This window comes from Bufo bufo, chromosome 5, assembly GCF_905171765.1.
Source record: "Bufo bufo chromosome 5, aBufBuf1.1, whole genome shotgun sequence".
Taxonomy (NCBI): domain Eukaryota; kingdom Metazoa; phylum Chordata; class Amphibia; order Anura; family Bufonidae; genus Bufo; species Bufo bufo.
In genome coordinates, this window is record NC_053393.1 from 518,026,060 (window position 1) to 518,046,597 (window position 20,538).

The 20,538-nt window shown below is 42.7% G+C and overlaps 1 protein-coding gene across 1 annotated transcript in view; it reads left to right on the top strand.

The window, feature by feature from the left end:
- Positions 1-6,963: 6,963 nt before the first annotated feature.
- C1QL3 (complement C1q like 3) overlaps positions 6,964-20,538 on the top strand; it is a 32,613-nt gene continuing 19,038 nt past the window's right edge. The window contains exon 1 of the mRNA XM_040433047.1: positions 6,964-7,557. Coding sequence (XP_040288981.1) covers positions 6,964-7,557 — 594 coding nt within the window. The remainder of the gene's footprint in view (positions 7,558-20,538) is intronic.

A 20,538-nucleotide genomic window follows, 5' to 3' on the forward strand; every position in this document is an offset into this window, starting at 1 on the left:
TGCATGCTGACCTGCATTCCCTGGATTTTGTGTGGCTGTCATGGCCCATAAACAGGTAGGAACTAGTGTTAGGGACCACTCAAATGAGGCGACCTTGACGCGGTGAGTGGCTTATTACGCTTTGGCCAAAATGTACACCAATGTCTCATCCAGCATGGAGGCAGGGCAGAGTGCTGGATGTAGTGTGCGATCACATTTGCATTTTCCGTTTGTAAATTTATGATCATGTGAATGTTATATGTGCAGAATCCGGATCATAGCTATGTAGGACACTTGTCCTAATTGTAGTGTAGAGGAACACAGCAGTAGTGCATTCCCACCACATTCCCCTACACTAAAGCAAATAGGGACTGTTTGTAACATTCAAATGATCCTAAAGAAGCCTGAAGAAGGGCTCATGGTCACTCTAAACGTTGCATAACACATGTGGTGGGGAACATTAAAAAAAATACTGTGATTATTGGTTGAAAAGACCCTGGTGTTTGTGTGTCTGATATAGGGGGTCATTTGGGGTCCAGGATAGAGGTCCCAACAAGACTTTATCTGACTTTGGTGGTAAAAAATTTTTTTTTTAGTATTAAAGACCATTTTTCAGGTTGACAGAGTCAACGGTAGGAAGAAACCTCACCTCATCTGCCTGCCATTAAAAACCTGAAGAATAAATGATAACTTCTGTCTCTTTGATCATGTTTAATCTAATACTTGTCAAAAGTTTGAAAATGATTTCATATTCAGGTCTCGAGCCCCCTGGTCCTTTATCTGCTGAAATTCAAGTTCCATCCAACAAAAGTAACAATGTTCTGTCCTCGCCATATGTTCTATCCCTCCCAGACTGAATAGCTCTGGTGACCAAAGCATCTTGATGTGTCTGAGACAGATAATACCTCAAGAAGTGACAGAGGCAGGATGGGACAAATACAATATTTACAAGTGAAAAGATGAAAAGCATCAGTCCAACCTTATCAGCCTGATGGAAACGATAGCATGAAAGAAGAAGAATACTTTGCCTGCATATTTTCTCTCCTGTAAGTTTACGGCTTGTTCTCCCAGGAAGCGGCGTTACCCGTATCTGACATTTCTCCTTAAATGGAGGAATCAATAAATCTTTGTTCCGTGGTGTCAGGCCTCTTTGACCTTATTGTGTTGTAGAGTAAAAAAATAAATAAATAAATAAAAGCAGTCAGTGATAATAAAATGCCAAGTGGCGGCACGTAAAGCCCGTCAGAAGTGGAGGAATTTTTGTTTGTTGCTTTTTTTTTTTGTAGCTTGTTGTTGCAGCTCATTTCAGATTCTGAACCTGGTGTAATAAGTCACCTCAGGGCAATCATCATTCACATATGGACAAGGAAATGTCAGATGCCTTTGATTGTCAGGCTCGGCCCAGGAGTAGGAGTGTGTGACTGGAGGATCAATTTGTTTTCTTTAGCTACATCTCCCTTGTCATTAAAGGTAGAATTGATCTCAGATGAGGAGATGATGGGAATATTACCTACTCCGAGGCTCCAGCTTTGATTTTAGAATTACAAAATGTACATATTTGGTTTGAAGGTACCATCTGGAGAAGAGTGGGCCAACTCTATGTAACCAGGATAGAAGGGGGTCTTACGAAGTTGGCAGCTTTTCCTTAAAGCGGTTATCCCATAACACTTTATCCACAAGATCCAACGGTGGATTGGCCTTAGACCTTACAGGGAAATTTCCCGGTGGGCCGATGCCCAGAGGGCCGCCTGATCCCTCCTCACGGCCTGCCAAGGTATGTTTTTGGGGATGTATTTTCTTATGTACTGTGGTCTGTTGGGGTGCTATAATGTGCCACAATATAGTATTGCTGGCCCTGCCTTCCATCAGTTTGGACCTGACTACAAAAGGCGGCCACTTTTAGTATTTTTTCCAGGGCCACTTTAAGTTCCCAGTCCGCCCCTGACAAGATCCGTATGTGTTACTAAGGGAAGGGTGCCTTAAAGTACCCCAAGGTAGCCAGGCATAGGCTTGATCCCTTGACTGCTGCAGCCATCAGCAGGCTTCAATGGTCACATGTGTTAGAGCTGCTAATGCCATACCGTTCTAGCACATGTGACCACTGAGGCCAATGATTGGCAGCAGCGGTCAAGGGACCATGCCACTTCCAGTCTGCTAAGGACCAGAAGCAGCTAGGAAAGGAGCAGCAGGACTGTGGACAGGCGAGTGTTTTGTTTTTGTCTTTTTTTTTTATTGGGTAGGGATTCCCACCATTGGGATTGTCAGCCTTTAGGCAGGACAACCCATTTAAATTTCGACAGCTTACAAGTCAACTGGATTAAGCCAAATTGATCATGCCGTGTAATAGATTTGGGGCTAGAATTTTCCTTATGCCATCTTTTGGTTGACAGTTTGTGCTAACATTTTAGCACAATTTATTTTACATTTTAGGTCACTGTCCCTTTTCATAGACACAAGTAATAAATCAGGCACAAACCTGATATATTTTATAAATTAAAGGGGTTATATTGCTTCAATTGTTCTGCTAGATTTATTTCATGCTGGCAGCTCAGGGCATGTGTCCTCTATCAGGGGGAGTGTCCTTTCTGCTGCAGAGAGGTGGACGGAGAAATGAGGAAAAGAACAAAGGTGGCGCTATACAGATAGATTTTATTAAATAGCTCACTGGCTATATTAAAATTTTAATAACATGCAGTTACAAAACTATTCAGATCTAAGGACTAATTTGAAAAACACTGAATATTCTTTGTGGCACAACCCCTTAACCCTTTCACTACCAGCGCCGTACATGTACAGCGCTGGTGCGATGTGTAAACACGACGCCCGCTCACACGTGTGGCCGGCAGATCTCTGCTGTTTCATACATTGCGGAAATTAAGTGCTTTAGATGCCGTGATCAAGTGATGCACAAAAACCGATGCCCCTTGTGTCCAATCCGGGCATTGGCAGTTGCGCTGAATACTGTAAGCCTTACTGATGAGGCTAACAGTATTCAAGCTGCAATTCTTATTTTGGCCACCAGATGGCAGGCCAGGATAAGAAATGAGCAAAAGTAAGCAAAATAAGCAAATAAAAAATTTCTGATAAACCAAAATTAAAAATTTAAAAAAATATAATAATAAACTCATATATGAGGCACATAATGATCACAAAAAATTAAAAAATAAATGTAAAAAAATATATAAAAAATATATAAGTTTAAATTACCCCCCTTTCCGTATAATTAAAAAATAAATAACTAAATAACAATAAATATAAACATCATGGGTATCACCGCGACCGAAAATGCCCATACTATTAAAATAGAAAAAAAAATCCAATACGGCGAATGGCATAATGGAAAAAAGGGTGAAAATGGTCGATTTGCCATTTTTTCATTGCTTCTCTTACCCAAATTTTTTTTATAAAATGTGATCAAAAAGTCACGCATACTCCAAAATGATATCAATTAAAAGTACAGATTGTTCCGCAAAAAATGAGCCCCTAAACAGCTCAGTAGACAAAAGTTATGGGGGTTTAGAATATGGGGATGTAAAAAAAAGATTAATTTTCTCAAAGTTCACATTTATTTTAACACTATTTAGACATAAAGAATTATGGGGTATCGTTGTAATCGTACTGACCCATATAATGAAGGGCATGGGTACGTTTTGCTGTAAACGAAACGCCGTTGGACCAAAACCTGTAAAACAGTGGAGGGATTGCTTTTTTTTTATCCAATTCCACCCCATTTGGAATTTTTTTTCCTGCTTCCCACTACATTTTATGCCATAATTAATGGTGGCATTAGAAAGTACAACCTGTCCAGCTAAAAATAAGCCCTCATACAGCTATGTGACCGGAAATATAAAAAAGTTATGGCTCACGGAAAATAGGGAAGAAAAATGAAAACGCAAAAAACCTCCGGTAGGCAAAGGGTTAAAGTTATATTTCTGGCGCATTTAGCTTAGAAAATCTCCCCCAATGTATTCTGTGGCCACCTGTGTTATCACCCGCACTGAATCCGATTGAGCTAAGTGCAGCAATAAATACAAAGCAATAAAAAAAAGCACAGAGTTTTTTTTATGGAGCGTTTCTGTCTCAAAATCAGCTGCAGAAAAGCCTCCTATTCATTTCTATGGGAAGCAGCACTTAATTTTTAATTTTTATTTAAAGTGAAAAAAAAAAAAGCAGCAGTGTGCGCTATGTTGGGGCAGAATCAGCGCTCAATCTCCCATCGAAATAAATAGGAAGCATAAGAAAAAAAACAGCTCCATTCGTGTCCATGTGTTTTTTGTGTTCCTCTGCAGTTTTTGCTGAAGATCAACGTCAAAAACTTCAAGCTGAAAATGAAGCTTTGTATTGAACACCCATTGGTTAAAAAAAAGATGTGTAAATAAAACTGCATTGAAAACATTTTTTCATTTTTCGGTGTTGTAAACTGGCCCTTAGAATAAAATGTAAGGGCGAGATATGCGCAAGGCATTTCAGAGATGGTCTCTGTCCTCTTTCGTGTGACTGAGGAAGGAGACAAACTGTGTCCGAAACGCGTTACACATGCCTTACCCCTATATTTTATTCTAATAGTTTTACATTACCAGCAGCATGGATGTTTCATCCGAAGTCGATTCGCTCATCCCTACAGAGAACATCACAGCTGTGCCTGGCACTTGCACCAACACCTCTGGGGAACACACTGCATTAGGCTACTTTCACACTAGCGTTCGGGTGTCCGCTCGTGCGCACCGTTTGAAGGGGCTCACGAGCTGCCCCGAACGCATCCGTCTGGCCCCAATGCATTCTCAGTGGAGGCGGATCCGCTCAGAATGCATCCGCCTGCCAGCGCTCAGCCTCCGCTCCGCTCAGTGAGCGGACACCTGAACGCTGCTTGCAGCGTTCGGGTGTCCGCCTGGCCGTGCGGAGGCGAGCGGATCCGTCCAGACTTACAATGTAAGTCAATGGGGGCGGATCCGCTTGAAGATGACACAATGGGGCTCAATCTTCAAGCGGATCCGTTCCCCATTGACTTACAATGTAAAGTCTGAACGGATCCGCTCAGACAACTTTCACACTTAGAAAATTTTCTAAGTTTTAATGCAGATGCATCCGTTCTGAACGGATGCGAACGTCTGCATTATCGGAGCGGATCCGTCTGATGAAACATCAGACGGATCCGCTCCGAACGCTAGTGTGAAAGTAGCCTAAAAGGGGTTGTCCCACCAAAAATATTCAAGAGTTTTCAAACCAGCACCTGGATCTGAATACTTTTGCAATTACATGTAATGAAATATTTAGTATAGCCACTGAGTTAGTCACTGAAATCAATCTCAATGGCGCCACCTGCTGTTTACTCTTTTTCTAATTTCTCTTGTCCTGATCACTGAGCTGGAAGCACATGCTCAGTTCCATCCTTCAACTGCCACCAGCTGCAGCAGAAAGGAAATGCCCTCTGAGTTAGGGCACGCTCCCCTGAGCTGACAGCTTGAAATCAATCCAGCAGAGCAACTGGGGCAATGAATGGGGAGGTCTCTGGATCCATGTGAGGTGCAGGGCTGGTTCTAGCTTTGTTAGAAAGAGGTTGTCATCTACTAGATTTTCATATTTTTTTTAATTATTCAAGGAATAACTGTTTACATATTGTAAAAAAGAATTTTACACCATGGAGCGCCCTTTTGCGCCTTCCATATTCCCATTGGGCTAAATGCGACTTCTCTCTAGAATTCTGGATCTACAGGATCTTTGTCCAGAACTTAGTCTCCACAAATCTTCAAAGCCATGAGTGACACATACTTACATTTTACAGAAAACTTTATACCCATGATGTTAATACCTGATATATTCTGCACCAGGGGCCTTATCTATACCACCCTGGTGCAATACATGCCACCCTCTTGTGAAAACAGAGACTGCTGCATGGAGCTGGAGGTAGGAGCAGATCTTCTACTTAGCATTTGGCTGATGTAAAGCTCCACTATACTGAAGCACTGAGCTGTGACTGTGGGCTGCAAACTATATTCTGTATGAATGAGGCATTGCTTTCCATTCTAGCTTCCCTTCTGAAGCATTCATAATACAGGCAGATCTCCAAGGAGCAGATATGAAGGAAAGAGATCTCCCTGGATTTGGGTACAGGGGCTGCCAGGCTTTTGATCTACAGGTGTTGGATCCCTGGTTCTCTGAGCTCTCTTTGAATCTGAGGATTACAGGAAAGCCCTGTGCATGGCTGCCAGGCATTGATATGCTTCAAGCTGGAGTGGGCAATGAGCTAAGGGTTCCACCCTCACCATCAATCTGCAGGAGACCCCCCTTCCAGCTCAGAGCAGCTGCTGTCACCTCCTTAGGAAGAAGACCAGAGAGAACTATCAGAAAGAGCAGCAGGAAAGTTCATTGCAATTGCAAGAGTTTGCAAAAAAAAAAAAAAGGGGAAAGTCAATGGCAATTAGGAAAATCTAAAGAAGAAGAAGCTGGGAGGTGCAGATCTGTGAAGGGCTACACGTGGGTTTCTGGTTCTTGGAGGTGGGAGAAGTCTTACCATTGCCTTTGATGCTTACATCAGCTTCTTTTCCCATTCTTCTGAGGAGGTGAGGGATGAGACACTGCTGAACAGAGTACATTAAGTCTAATTAGGACCACCAAGGGAGGAGGGAGACTGTCCTGTAGACAAGCAGAGAAGAGACTGCCCTTCTTGGAACCCCCTAGAGACTACACAGAGGAGAGACGACAAAGTTGGACAAGAGAAGTGGAGACCCGGTGGCCAGCTCCAGAACTGGAGTCAGTTGAGGTTCGGCACCTTGGAGAGCTCCTGAGTTCAGGACTGTCCTAGTCACAGGCTGGTCCTCAGTAGCCTTCATCGGTCAGTCCCTTGGTCCATCTTATTTTTCATTCATTGTTGGTGCTCAGAAAGGCTTCAAGATTTCGTCGAAAAGCAGGCAGGAGGAACGGCCAGCTCTGAGCCGGCTGGTGGCCAGAAAGCGGCTGGTGGCCGCCGGGGCTCTAGGGGTGGTCATGGTGCTCCTGCTGGTCATTCTCATCCCGGTTCTTGTCAACTCTGCTGGGACATCTGCACACTACGAGATGCTGGGCACCTGCCGCATGGTCTGCGACCCCTATGGGACCAAGCCCCCCAGTACTGCTACTGCAGAGACGGTGCGGGATCATAGCCTTCTTCAGTCCTTGCCCACCTTCATCCAAGGACCCAAAGGAGAACCTGGGCGACCAGGAAAGGCTGGTCCTAGGGGACCTCCGGGTGAGCCAGGACCTCCTGGACCAATGGGACCTCCAGGAGAGAGAGGGGAGCCGGGAAGACTTGGTCTTCCAGGTCCTCCTGGAGCTCCTGGGCTAAATGCTGCTGGGGCTATCAGCGCCGCTACCTACAGCACAGTACCCAAGATCGCCTTCTATGCCGGGCTCAAGAGGCAACATGAGGGCTATGAGCTGCTTAAGTTTGACGATGTGGTCACCAACTTGGGCAATCATTACGACCCAACCACCGGCAAATTCACCTGCTCCATCCCTGGCATTTATTTCTTCACCTACCATGTCCTGATGAGGGGTGGAGATGGCACCAGCATGTGGGCAGATCTCTGCAAGAACAACCAGGTGAGAACCTTGGGTGGGATTTGGGTAACAAGGTCTGCCTGAGGGAACACCAGGGATAGTTTGCAATTCGATGCATGTACTGTGAACCCAGATTCACTCAACTTTTGACAATAACCAGTTATGAGACCTCAAGCCCACCCATGACTTGCCAGTATTGTTTTGGTACTTGTGATTCCACAAGCTGCTTAGATTTTTAGGTGGCCCGTTGGTGGAGCGCAGTGTTCTTCAACCTGTGGCTCCTTACAACTCTCAGCCCCGGTCCATAGCTCAGTCCCTAGCACTACCTTAGTCTAATGGGTGATAGGTCTGAAGAACTAAAAATGTATTATTTCTAGCTGAGTTCCTCATAGAAGACCCTGATGGAGGAATCAGTATTATTTCTGGTTTGTGCATTGCTCTTCTATAGCATGTGGGCAACTGCGAGAACTTCTCCATCAATGGTAGACCCTCATTTGTAGATTTAGCAGCCACTACTGTTAATGGATCAAAGTTATGCAAAATTGCTGCTTAATAAATAGAATGTAAGACATAGGACATCAATTAAAGACCTGCAGGAGCTGAATCCATTCAGAAAAAGATGTAGCAGAGATGGGTATAGTTTGTAACTCCTTTTGATATGACTGTATGGTATAGCAGATATCATTGAGCCAAAAGGGTTAAGTGACAAACTGGGCTCTGCTATATCTGTACTGTATGTGTCCATTTCATTATCAAATAGATCCAGTGGAGATAGGTGTTCACCATGTGACATAACTGCGATTTAGAGGGCATTCACTCTGCCATAATGCACTTTACATAATTGTCCTAATTATCATTTGTATCTGCACAATTATATAACCTGCTGTCATTTCATACGGTATTGTTTGCACAAAGTCCTTTCAATGCTTCTTATTTTCCCAACTAATATCATTAAGGTAATGACATCGGATCTAGGAGCTCATATCAAACCATGTGCAGCTTCAGCATTGAGTTTGTATGTTCTCCACATGTTTTGGGGGATGTTCTCCAGGTTCTCAGTTTTCATCCTCATTGCAGGATACTCTTGGCTCTAGTTCATAACCAACTAGGTGCATCTTCTGAATGGAGTTTGAATGTTCTCCACCTGATTTTTATGGTGTTATCCATATTCTCTCTTTTCCTCCTCATTCTAGAAGCCTATATTTTTTTAAAGATAACTTTGCCTCTAGAGCAGTGCTTTTCCAGCGGTGATAGAACTACAAGCCTCAGCATACCATGGCAGTGTCAAGCAATAAGTTCATAACCAACTAGGTGCATCTTCTGAATGGAGTTTGCAGGTTCTCCACATAATGTTTAGGGTGTTATCCATATTCTCTCTTTTACTCCTCATTCTAGAAGCCCATTTTTTTTTAAAGATAATTTTGGCTCTAGTGCAGTGGTTATTCAGCTGTAAAAGAACTACAACCCTCAGCATAACATGGCAGTGGTAAGCAAGGCATTTATAACCAACTAGGGGCATCTTCTGAATGGAGTTTGTATGTTCTCCACCTGATTTTTTGGGTGTTCTCTGATTTCTTCTTCATTCTAGAAACATAGTTTTTTTTTTTTATGCTCTTGGCTCTGGAGCACTAGTTATCCAGCTGTGATAGCACCACAACCCTCATCATCCAATGGCAGCGACAACCAATGAGTTCACAACCAACCAGATGCATCTTGTGAACAGTTTGCGTGTTCTGCACATGATTTTGAGGATGTTCTCCAGATTCTTTCTTGTCCTCCTCATTCTAGGAACATTGTTGTTTTTTAATACTCTAGATCAGGGATGCTCAACCTGCGGCCCTCCAGCTGTTGCAAAACTACAACTCCCAGTATGCCCTAATAGCTGTTGGCTGTCCAGGCATGCTGGAAGTTGTGTTTTGCAACAGCTGGAGGGCCGCAGGTTGAGCATCCCTGCTGTAGGCTGTAGTGCAGTGGTCAACCAGCTGAGCTGACACTACAACCCTCAGCATACCATTGTAGTGGTAAGGAGTGAGTTCCTAGTCAACCTCAGCAATGGTGTTTGTATGTTCTCCACCTGATTTCTTAGGTTTCCTCCAGATATTCTAGTTTTTAATTGGATACCACTGGTTGTAGCACTCTGATAAAACTACAACTCCCAACATGCCTTGACATCCTTTAGGTATGGAACCACAAGTCCACCACTAAAACCTGCCAGTATCACCTTAATAAAAATAATAAGAATCTGCTAAGATGTTTAAGTGGCCCATGTCTGGTTTTGAATGTGACCTACTGTAGAGCTGTGGCAACCAACCCGTGGCTCTCCAGCTGTGCAAAGCTACAACCCCCAGTATTCCCGGACAGCCATGGATTTCAGGGCATGCTCAGAGTTGTAGTGCTAGGAGAACACTTTTCTAGGGAAATTAGACTTTATGAGACCTCTCTGTACATCGCCATGGAATATGTTGGCGCTAATGTCTATTCTGGATAGGAAAGAGTTGAGAAGCATTCTGATGAGGTCAACCAGTCCAGGAGCAGCTCTTCATGTCTACAGGCTTGGGAATGTTTAACACTATCACTTCCAGAGCACACAGCTTGGAGGGAACAGAGGGTGAACATGGCAGCGGGTTAACCCTTTCATGTCTACCCATCCTAGTGATGATGATCTGTTCCCAAACACAGAATAGGACACATCTGGGGTCTTTCAGCCAGGAAAAAAGTTGCAAAAGTTTATGAAATAAGTCAGGAGATGTGAAGCCATCAGCAGATAGGGGACTTCATCAGGAGCTCCTGTCCTTCAGGTCACCTTGTTTTGGGTAAGTAATTCCATGTTGGAAGATTGATCTCTGCTCTCTGCCATGTCTGCCGCCCATTATCCAGCTCCCTTTGGTTTCTTCAGAAGAGGCAGAAGGGCCATTTGTCTCCCTGAGAGCTGCAGTAGTCAGACAAATTGGCATCGTGTATGAGGAGATGTCACAGGACCCAGTACACACTGCGCTCTGCTACATCTGCACAATAACGCAGGAACATCGGGGAAGTTATCCCTGATATCGACCCCCACAAGGGCCCTGCAAGGAGTTATTAACATGTGTCTGTCTATCTATCTATCTATCTATCTATCTAATATCTATCTATCTATCTATCTATCTATCTATCTTCTATCTATCTATCTCCTATCTATCTATCTATCTTATATCTATCTTATATCTATCTATTATCTATCTATTATCTATCTATCTATTATCTATCTATCTATCTATCTATCTATCTATCTATCTATCTATCTATCTATTATCTATCTATCTATCTATCTATCTATCTATCTATCTATCTATCTATCTATTATCTATCTATCCCCTATCTATCTATCTATCTATCTATCTATCTATCTATCTATCTATCTCCTATCTATCTATCTATCTATCTATCTATCTATCTATCTATCTATCTATCTATCATGCATCATTTATCTATATCTCTGTTATCTATGTCTATCCACAGATATATCTTATATACATAGTTAATGTGGTTATGAGATATCACACTTTTTCTGTATGACTATAGATAATCCTAATTATTATTCTGAGCAATTACACAACACATGCGGTTACATTACAGATTCCTCTCTGCTATACCAATGTAGCATCTCCCTGTATATTTCCGCTGTGTTGCGTTATCTGGCTCTGTTCACACTTGTGTAGCTGTCCACACTTAGGTCTCATGCACACGGCCGTGGCCATATTGCAGCCTGCAAACAGCGAGTCCACAATATGCGGGCACCGGCCCGTGTGTGCACTCCGCATTCACTTGAGTGGGTCCACAATCCTGACAATCCGGAACGGAGGCACGGAACCTCGCGGAAGCACTACGGAGTGCGTCCGTGGTGTTTCTCTCCGTGCCTCCGCATCGCAAAAAAAATAGAACATGTTCTATTTTTTTGCAGTGCGGACAGATCACGGACCCATTTAAGTTGACTGGGTCTGGATCCGTCCCGGCCGCCGCATGGACGTTGCTCGTGCATTGGGGACCGCAAAACATCCAACGGTCATGTGCATAAGCCCTTACGCTGTCTGTCTTATAGTACTACCGTATATACACTCTGTGCGGCCGGGTCCCGTGTGAGATGTAGCGCAGACCGCTATGTGCAGTGTAATCAGCCCTGAATCGCTGGGTGTCAGGGATGAAGAGTCATCAGAGCTGAGGACGTGAAATAGCTGGGACCACACAGGAACGTCCTTCTGCTCTGCTCTGGGACTCCCTCTGTTAGGCCTCTTTCACACGAGCGTGACGGATTAGCTCCGGATGCGTTCAGTGAAGCTCGCACCATTTTGCAAGCAAGTTCAGTCCGTTTCATCTGCGATTGCGTTCAGTTGTTCCGTTTTTTCCGCGCAGGTGCAATGCGTTTTGATGCGTTTTTCACGAGCGTAATAAAAAACTGAAGGTTTACAAACAACATCTCCTAGCAACCATCAGTGCTTCTGGATGCAATACGTTTTTGACTGAAGCCCCATTCACTTCTTTGGGTCCAGGGCTGCGGGAAAAACACAGAATATAGAACATGCTGCGATTTTCACACAACGCAGAAGTGATGCGTGAAAAACAAGGCTCATGTGCACAGCCCCATTGAAATGAATGGGTCCGGATTCAGTGCGGGTGCTATGCGTTCACGTCACGCATTGCACCCGCGCGGAAAACTCGCTCGTGTGAAAGGGGCCTTAGACTCAGGGGTGAGGGAGGGGTGTGAAAAGGCTTAAAGGGAACCCATCACCATGAAAATGCAAAATAATCTGCAGGCAGCATGTTACAGAGCAGGAGGAGCTGAGCAGATTGATGTATAGATTTATGGGAGAAGATTCCGTAAAACTTGTATTTTATACATTTATATTCCTTCTCATTCTGGGCTGTGAAGTCCAGGAGGCGGTCCTATCAGTGATTGACAGCTATCTCTGTATACACAGTCACCGATAGGACCGCCCCCTGTCAATCACTGATAGGACCGCCTCCTGTCAATCACTGATAGGACCGCCTCCTGTCAGTCACTGATAGGACCGCCCCCTGTCAATCACTGATAGGTCCGCCTCCTGGACTTCACAGCCCAGAATGAGCAGAGATATAAATGTATATAATACAAGTTCTACTGAATCTTTTCCCATAAATCTATATATCAATCTGCTCAGCTCCTCCTGCTCTACAACCTGCTGCTTGCAGCTCAGACACCATGTTCAATGTAACAGGTTCCCTTTAAAAATGAACGGGAAAAATAGTGGTGAGAGATGTAGCAGAGATGAATGTATAATTTGGCATCTCATGCACTATGGCTCAGTTTACTTCTGTATCATACATATTCCTATCTATAGTCCTGTGTAAAACCACATATGATGCATTCACCCATTTTGAATGAACGACTTGTGCTGCATGACAAACTCAGCTCTAGTCCATCGGACAAACCCAGTACTGTTACACTTGACAAACTCGGCATTTTTACTCCAAGTAAACTCAGCACTGCTACATCATAAAAATTAGAGCTACCATAGCAGACAAGCTCAATACTGCTACTCCAGGCCAATTTAGCGCTGCTACACTTGAACTCATCAATGATACATCTTTATAGAAAAGCAGCAAAATCTGTGCCTGCTTTCATTCTGCCTCCAAATTGTACAATTTCAGTAGAATCTGCTTCAATCTTCGGGAAAAAAAATAGGACTCCGCTTTTTTTTTTGTGTGTTATTACAAATGCAGCAGAGCTGACTTTGTCACTCAGCTCATTCAGGCTGCATAATATGTGCCGTACACCACGGTAATGTGCGATGTGATGTAATAAGAAGCCATTGGGTTTACCTGGACGGTACGTATTGCACGGAGCCTGTATGTTCTCCGCATGTTTTCTCTTGGTTCCTCCCCCACCTCACTGGGGACCAATAAGAATGCATTCTCCATACAGAGCGGTGGAATATGTGGCTTCCATATGTCGTCGCTTTGCAGAATACTAATTGCTGCTGCATGTCGTCACCACGTAGAATAAAAATCGTTGTTACATCATTGCGATGAAGTATAATAATCACTGCTATATGTCGTCGCTATGCAGAACATTAATAATCTTAGCTATAGGTTGCGATGTGCGGTATAATAATCCCGGCTACATGGCTGTATGTAGACTAATAATCTGAGCTATATAGTACAGTGATAGCAGCTATATATTATAATCCTTACTATATGTCGGGGCTTTATACAGCAATAATCATTGTTGTGTGTTCTTGCTATGTAGAATAATAATTGTTGCCATAGGTCGTCGCTATATATAATATTTTTCCTTATATGTCATCTTCATATAGGATAATTCTTGCTACATGTCGACATGTAGAATAATAATCGCTGCTATATGTCGTCGCCAGGTAGAATAATAATGGCTATATCCCATCGCTATATATAATAATAATTTCTGCTATATGTGGCCGCCATATAGAATAATAATTAAAAGTGTATAGAGTAATAATTGTTGCCATTTATCTCATTACTATATAGGATAATAATCGTTGCTATATGTCGTCACTACATAGAATATAGAATAATAATAATTACTACTATATGTCGTCGCTTAAAGACCGCCATATAGAATTATTGTTGCTATATGTCACTGCCATATAGAATTACTGTTCGAATATGTCACCGCCATATAATATTATTGTTCATATATGTCACCGCCAGATAGAAATATTGTTGCTATAAGTCACCACCATATAGGAATTACTGTTGCTATGTGTCACTGCCATATAGAATTATTGTTCATATATGTCAGCGCCATATAGAAGTATTGTTCGTATATATTCGTATATATGTCACTGCCATATATAATTATCGTTGCTAAATGTCACCGCCATATAGAATTACTCTTGCTATGTGTCACCACCATATAGAATTATTGCTCGTGTATGTCAGCGCCATATAGAATTATTGTTAGTGTATGTCACTGCCATATAGAAGTATTGTTCATATATGTCACCGCCATATAGAATTATTGTTAGTGTATGTCACTGCCATATAGAAGTATTGTTCGTATATGTCACCGCCATATAGAATTATTGTTTGTGTATGTCACCGCCATATAGAATTATTGTTCATATATGTCACCGCCATATAGTATTATCAAAGCTATATGTTGTTGCTCTGGATAATGATAATTGTCACTGTATGTTGTAGCTATGTAAAATACTGCCATATGCGGCGCTACTGCAGACCTATGCATAGCATGGACGTACATCAGCGATCGGTATTTTACTTAGCGATGACATACTGCATATCATTTGACATATGGTGACACCTTATTCCGCTGCTCTCTGTAGAAAATGCATCTTCATTGGTCCCCAGCCGGGTGTGGGTTGAACCCAGAGAAGACAGGACTTGAATATACAGACTCCACTTGTCACTATATGGCATCACGTTTTGCGGTAGAATAATAACTATTGCCATAATAACTTAAGATAATCATTTGTTTAATGAAATCCGGTAATTAGCGTTATTCCGTATCGAGCTCTACTATACTATAGATATTATCATGGATGAACGCACACCACGACGCAAGTGTATCGATCTCGTTGTGTTCTAATTGCATCAATAGAATTCAGCAGCTATAGGGTTAATATGCCACACTGTTAGCGCAAGATTTTAAGGTGAACCTAATACAGATGTAGCAGAGCTGAACCTGTCATTGTGGTTTGTTTACCTGGGGACCTATGCAAAACAATAGATCATGAGTGCCAAATGACAAACCCAGCTCTGCTAAATCTTTTTATTTATTTATTTATTCTTGCAAAAAAAATGGGAATAAAATGACTATTTTTGCCTGCAACACTGCATGGGAATGGGCACGACTACATGCTGCTGTGCGGACAGGATTGACGGCGATGAGACAGGATGAGGTCGGAGCTCTCAGAAACCAGGTTGTATAAATAATGATGTGACCCAGTGGCTACAAGCGTTTTTTGTAGTCAGCGCCGCAAACCGAGATCTCAGCCCTTAGATGTCTATTGTATCAGAGGGAATAGACAGAGTTACATTACCGCTCTGCGGTGTCACATCAGATATCACATAGACTTATTTCTGAAGTTATATAAGAGGATATTAGTAGGACACATTTATCATGATCATAATATACAGTATAGTGTCCCCTACTGTAAATGATAAGAATATTATCTTGAAGGGCCATATAAAATCACGACTGAGTCCATGTATGCAGGTCACCGAGTCTATGACGACTTACTCTCATCATTTACAGCTTAGATTCTGTCTGTAGGCACAGTAGGCCTGCGCCTAGAGGCATCCTGTGAATGGACTCACATATGGATACTCTGAACACTGGTAATTCACATGTAAATGATGTGTATCCATAAGGGATGGACGAGGGGAAGGTTGAAGTCGGTTTTGTAAGAAGCGCAACATGGTGTTCTGGGGGCAAACATTTTAAAACAAACATGAGCATCTGTCAGCAGGGTCAACCCTATGAAACTAGGCATACTGCCTGGTAGGGTTGACCCTGTGGATTAAAATGATACCTGTCTTGTGAATATTGGTGACTGCATTCCTGAGGGGAAAAAAAAAGACTTTCATTCCGGTGCACCGAGGGGTGGGCCTAGCCAATCAGTGCACCGAGGGGTTCCAGTGTGGCCCAACCCCTTGGTGCACTGAAGCTCTCATTTGCTTAAAGAATTACAGTATTTTTTATCAGGAAAACCACCATTGATTTTCACAAGACCAGGGTTTATTTAAAAGGACAAACTAAAATCTTGCATTGACATAAGTATTCAGACCCTTTACTCAGGACTTAGTTGGCAGTGATTACAGCTTCCAGTGTTCTTGGGGATGATGCCACAAGATTTGCACATCTGGAATTTGGGGATTTTCTGCCGTTCTTCTCTGTAGATCCTCTCAAGCTCTGTCAGGTTGGTGGGCAGCCATTTTTAGATCTCCACAAAGATGTTCGATTGGGTTTGGGGCTCTGGCTGGGCCACTCGTGGACATTCACAGAGTTGCCCCTAAGCCGCTCCAGTGTTGTCTAAGCTTTGTGCTTAGGATCATTGTCTTGTTGGAAGGTGAACCTTCAGCCCAGTCTGAGGTCCACAGCACTCTGGATCAGGTTTTCATTAAGAATATCTCTGTACTTTGCTTCATTCAGCTCTTCTCATCCATGACCAGTCTTCCTGCTGCCACCACCATGCTTCACTGTAAGGATGTTATTGAGCAGGTGATAGGCAGTACCTGGTTTCCTCCAGACATGCCGCTTAGACTTGAGGCCAAAACGGTCAGTATTGGTTTCATCAGACCAGAGAATCTTGGTTCTCACTGTCCTGTAGGTGCTTTTTGCAGACTCCAGATGGGCTTTTTCGTGTCTTTGACTGAGGAGAGGCTTCTTTCTGGTCACTCAGCCATAAAGATCAGCTTGGTGGAGGCTGCAGTGATGGTTGAGCTTCTGGAAGTTTCTCCCATCTGCACACAGGATCTTTGGAGCTCAGCCAGAGTGACCATTGGGTTCTTGGTTACTTCTCTGACCAAGGCCCTTTACTTAGTTTGGAGGGGCGGCCAGCTCTATGAAGTGTCCTGGTTGTTCCAAACTTCTTCCATTTAAGAATTGTGGAGGCAACTGTGCTCTTGGGAGCTTTCAGTGCAGCAGAAATGTATTTGTCCCTTCTCCTGATCTGTACCTCCACACAATCCTGTCTCTGAGCTCTACATGCAGTTCTTTCCTCCTCATGGCTTGGTTTTTGCTCTGATATGACTCCAATCAAGCTGTAGAAACATCTCAAAGATGATCCAGAGAAATGAGAGACCCCAGAGCTAAATGTCAAGTGTTACAGCAAAGGGTCTGAGTACTTATGTCCAGGCAAAATTTTAGTTTTTCCTTTTTAATAAATTTGCAAACATTTCATTTGTTTTAAGGGGGGAAATAGATGGGGGAAACTTTATTTTTTATTTTAGCACAAGGCCGGAACATAACACAATGGAGAGTTAGATAGATAACAGATAGATAGATAGATAGATAGATAGATAGATAGGCCTCGGCTGTATAAAGACACAAATTTATTCACCATAATTTCTGGACTGTTGCCAAGCTTTTATTTTTTATGAAGTGGTTCTGGGTTCAGAAAGAATTGCAGGCACTATAATGTATTTTTCATGGTTTTTCTCCCCTCTACTATTTACTATATACTGAATGTATAGACGGCTTCTAGAGCCCCTGTACAATATTATGTGAATGAATAGAGATCCCACATATAAATCCATCCACATGTTCACATGAGAAGAAAAAGGTGAAAACCTATATGAAAAAGACATGTCTGAACCCTGCTTAATAAAGCGGCAGGCAGACTGTGACGATGGGGCCCTGTAATGTGTCTGACACAGAATCACTGGTCAAGAAATCAAGGATCCTTAGGTCAAACATTCATGATCTTACCTTGTTCACACCTGTCTGAGGTTCCATTTGGAGCCTCCAAGGCAGATTCCATCAAAGACAAGGGAGATAAAATTTCTTCATGCAGGACTTTTTCTCCACTAAAAAACAGCGCACTGCCGAACAAAAATTGTAGTCAATGGGATCTGTTTGGCACCGTTCGGGTCACTTTCATTATTTTTTTTGTTCTGCTTCTATAATGGAAATCATTAGAGCAAATGGGAAAGAGGCCTTATTAATAACAAAAAGCAAACAAAAACAGAATGTTTCATTTTAATCTGTCAATTTAGGGAGATCTCCAAAAGGTTGTGTGCGGAAAGAGCCATTTGTCCAAAATTTGGTGACTTTTGTGTCAGCAGTTAGCCATAACTCTGTGTATGGAGGGAATGCAGAGCTCTGTATCAGAAAAACAACTATAAATATATACAGGGTAATTCAAAAAGGACGGTGCAAATGTAAAGCCCTGACAGTTTTCATGAATCTCCCTTTCGTTAGTTTAAACCTTTACACGAGGGGCAGGTTTAAGATAAATCTACTTTTCTTCTCACTGAGAAGGTCAGTCTACATGAACCCTAGAATCTGGGCTAAAGTTGTCTGTGGCTGGAAATAGTACTCTGGCAATAATGGCTGTAATGTCCACTGTGGGGTCTTGAAGGCATATCTGGCCAGAACATATACAGGTAAGAAGTCTTATTGCTGTCCCTCACTTGCAGCAAAGTCTAAATGGCTGTAGTAGCAGATTACCTTGCTGACTTTTATGGTTGACCACACAGATTCCAAGTTCTCCAATTATCTCTCTCTCTCTCTCCTTTATCTTTCTTTCTGTACTTCACACAGAGATCGGTTAGTCTCTGAAACTTGAGGTCTAAGAAGAAGGCACAGCTTCCTTCCTCTCTGAACTCTAGTCTAGATTAGCAGAGCTGGGGGGGATCCTAGCTTCCCACCCAACCTCCTACAAAGGGCTGGATCAGGATTGAAGCTCACAGCAAACATTTGTAGTGTATAGATAACACTCAGAGAGATAGTGTGTCTTCTCATGTTAATAGATTTGTGTTACGTTCTCTAAGTTATGAATGCCGAGGCTATAGTTTTGCACCATTCTTTGTGAATCACCCTGTCTTAAAAAAACTTTTTGTTCAAAATTGTAGACCTGAAAATGACATTGTATTAAAAGATGGAGATATGATTTTAAATTTCATCTTCTGATTTTCGATATATATCAGAAGACAATACAGGGGAGACAGAAGGTTGGGGTCAACGGACCTTGCAGATGCTTGAGTTGATGGGGCTCATCATGCCCTTTTGCTCACTAAATGGAGGTCTTAGGCCAATTCAATAAGTTCAATACAGGCACATTTCTGCACCTGTATTGTGACCACAAGTCCTAGCACGAGTATGAGGCTCATGACCTCAGCTTCATAGATCCTGTTACTTTAGGTTCAAGGCGACCATAACACCGGGGTGGGGTGAGTGGAGCAAAGACTAGCAAAGCAAAAACAAAAAAAGGAGAAAGGTCCACATGAGGTTACGAGCTTGATGGCATTTACTGGTAAGATATAGTAAACCATTCTCGTTTTGGGAGAGGATTGCAGAGGATTAGTTCTAAGGGGTGTAGAGGTTCCTCAGGGGTCAGGGCCCCTGTTACAGGTTTTGTATTGCGGCCCTGAAGCTTCGTTATGCCTCTGGCACGTTGCGCAATGCTTTTATATAATTTGTAATTTCTCTGCCCGGTCTGTCATTGGTGTAAATGTGGTTTCTCCTCTTCATACAGGTGTCTGGAGGATTTTGACTAAGGAGATGCAAATGTGTGAATTACTGTTGACGTGTCTTTGAAGAGATACGAGTGTTTAATCTTAGTCGTTCTCTATATCCTATCTTTATCCCACCAAGTGTTCTTAAAGGCATTTTTTCTACTATAGTATGTGATAAGACCTTCATGGTTAAGGTTAAGGGGGGAGGCAGTCATGGAGGTCAACCACCCACAATCATAATGAGCTGACATACGCTAAATGTTGACTTGGGTTAGAATTACCGTGGCTAATATATTAACAGATTGCATTATGTGTGATTCCCTGATATACTTACATTGTGTGTTTGGTTACTAATAATTCAGTTAGTGAAGATTATTTTGGAGAATATGTTCCCTGGGGTTGGACCTATAGACAATCTACGTACTGCCATGAGACCAGATGGTTATCCTTTGTAAACTTTGTTATATACCGTACCTCATGTATGTTTTCATTTGGCCCCCAAACTCTGGTTCCAGTGGCAGGTGTGCAAAGTTCTTCATTGTAAAGAACCATTACCAGGGTTTGCTGGATTTTGGGCAATTAGACAGTACCTAAGGGGCCCAAAGCCACAAGCCATAGTGTCTTATACAGAGCTCCTACGTATTTCCAAGCATTATTTTACACATAGCATACCATGATAAATTAGAAAATGTTTGCTTGTCAGTCTCTGGCATTCTGATGTCATTGCCAGGCCCCAGTTCCATTGCATCCTATCATTTGGCTGTGTCTTCCAATAGCAGTGGACATGGCGACCTTCATTGACCAGGGACCGAGACATTTTTCAGTCAATCT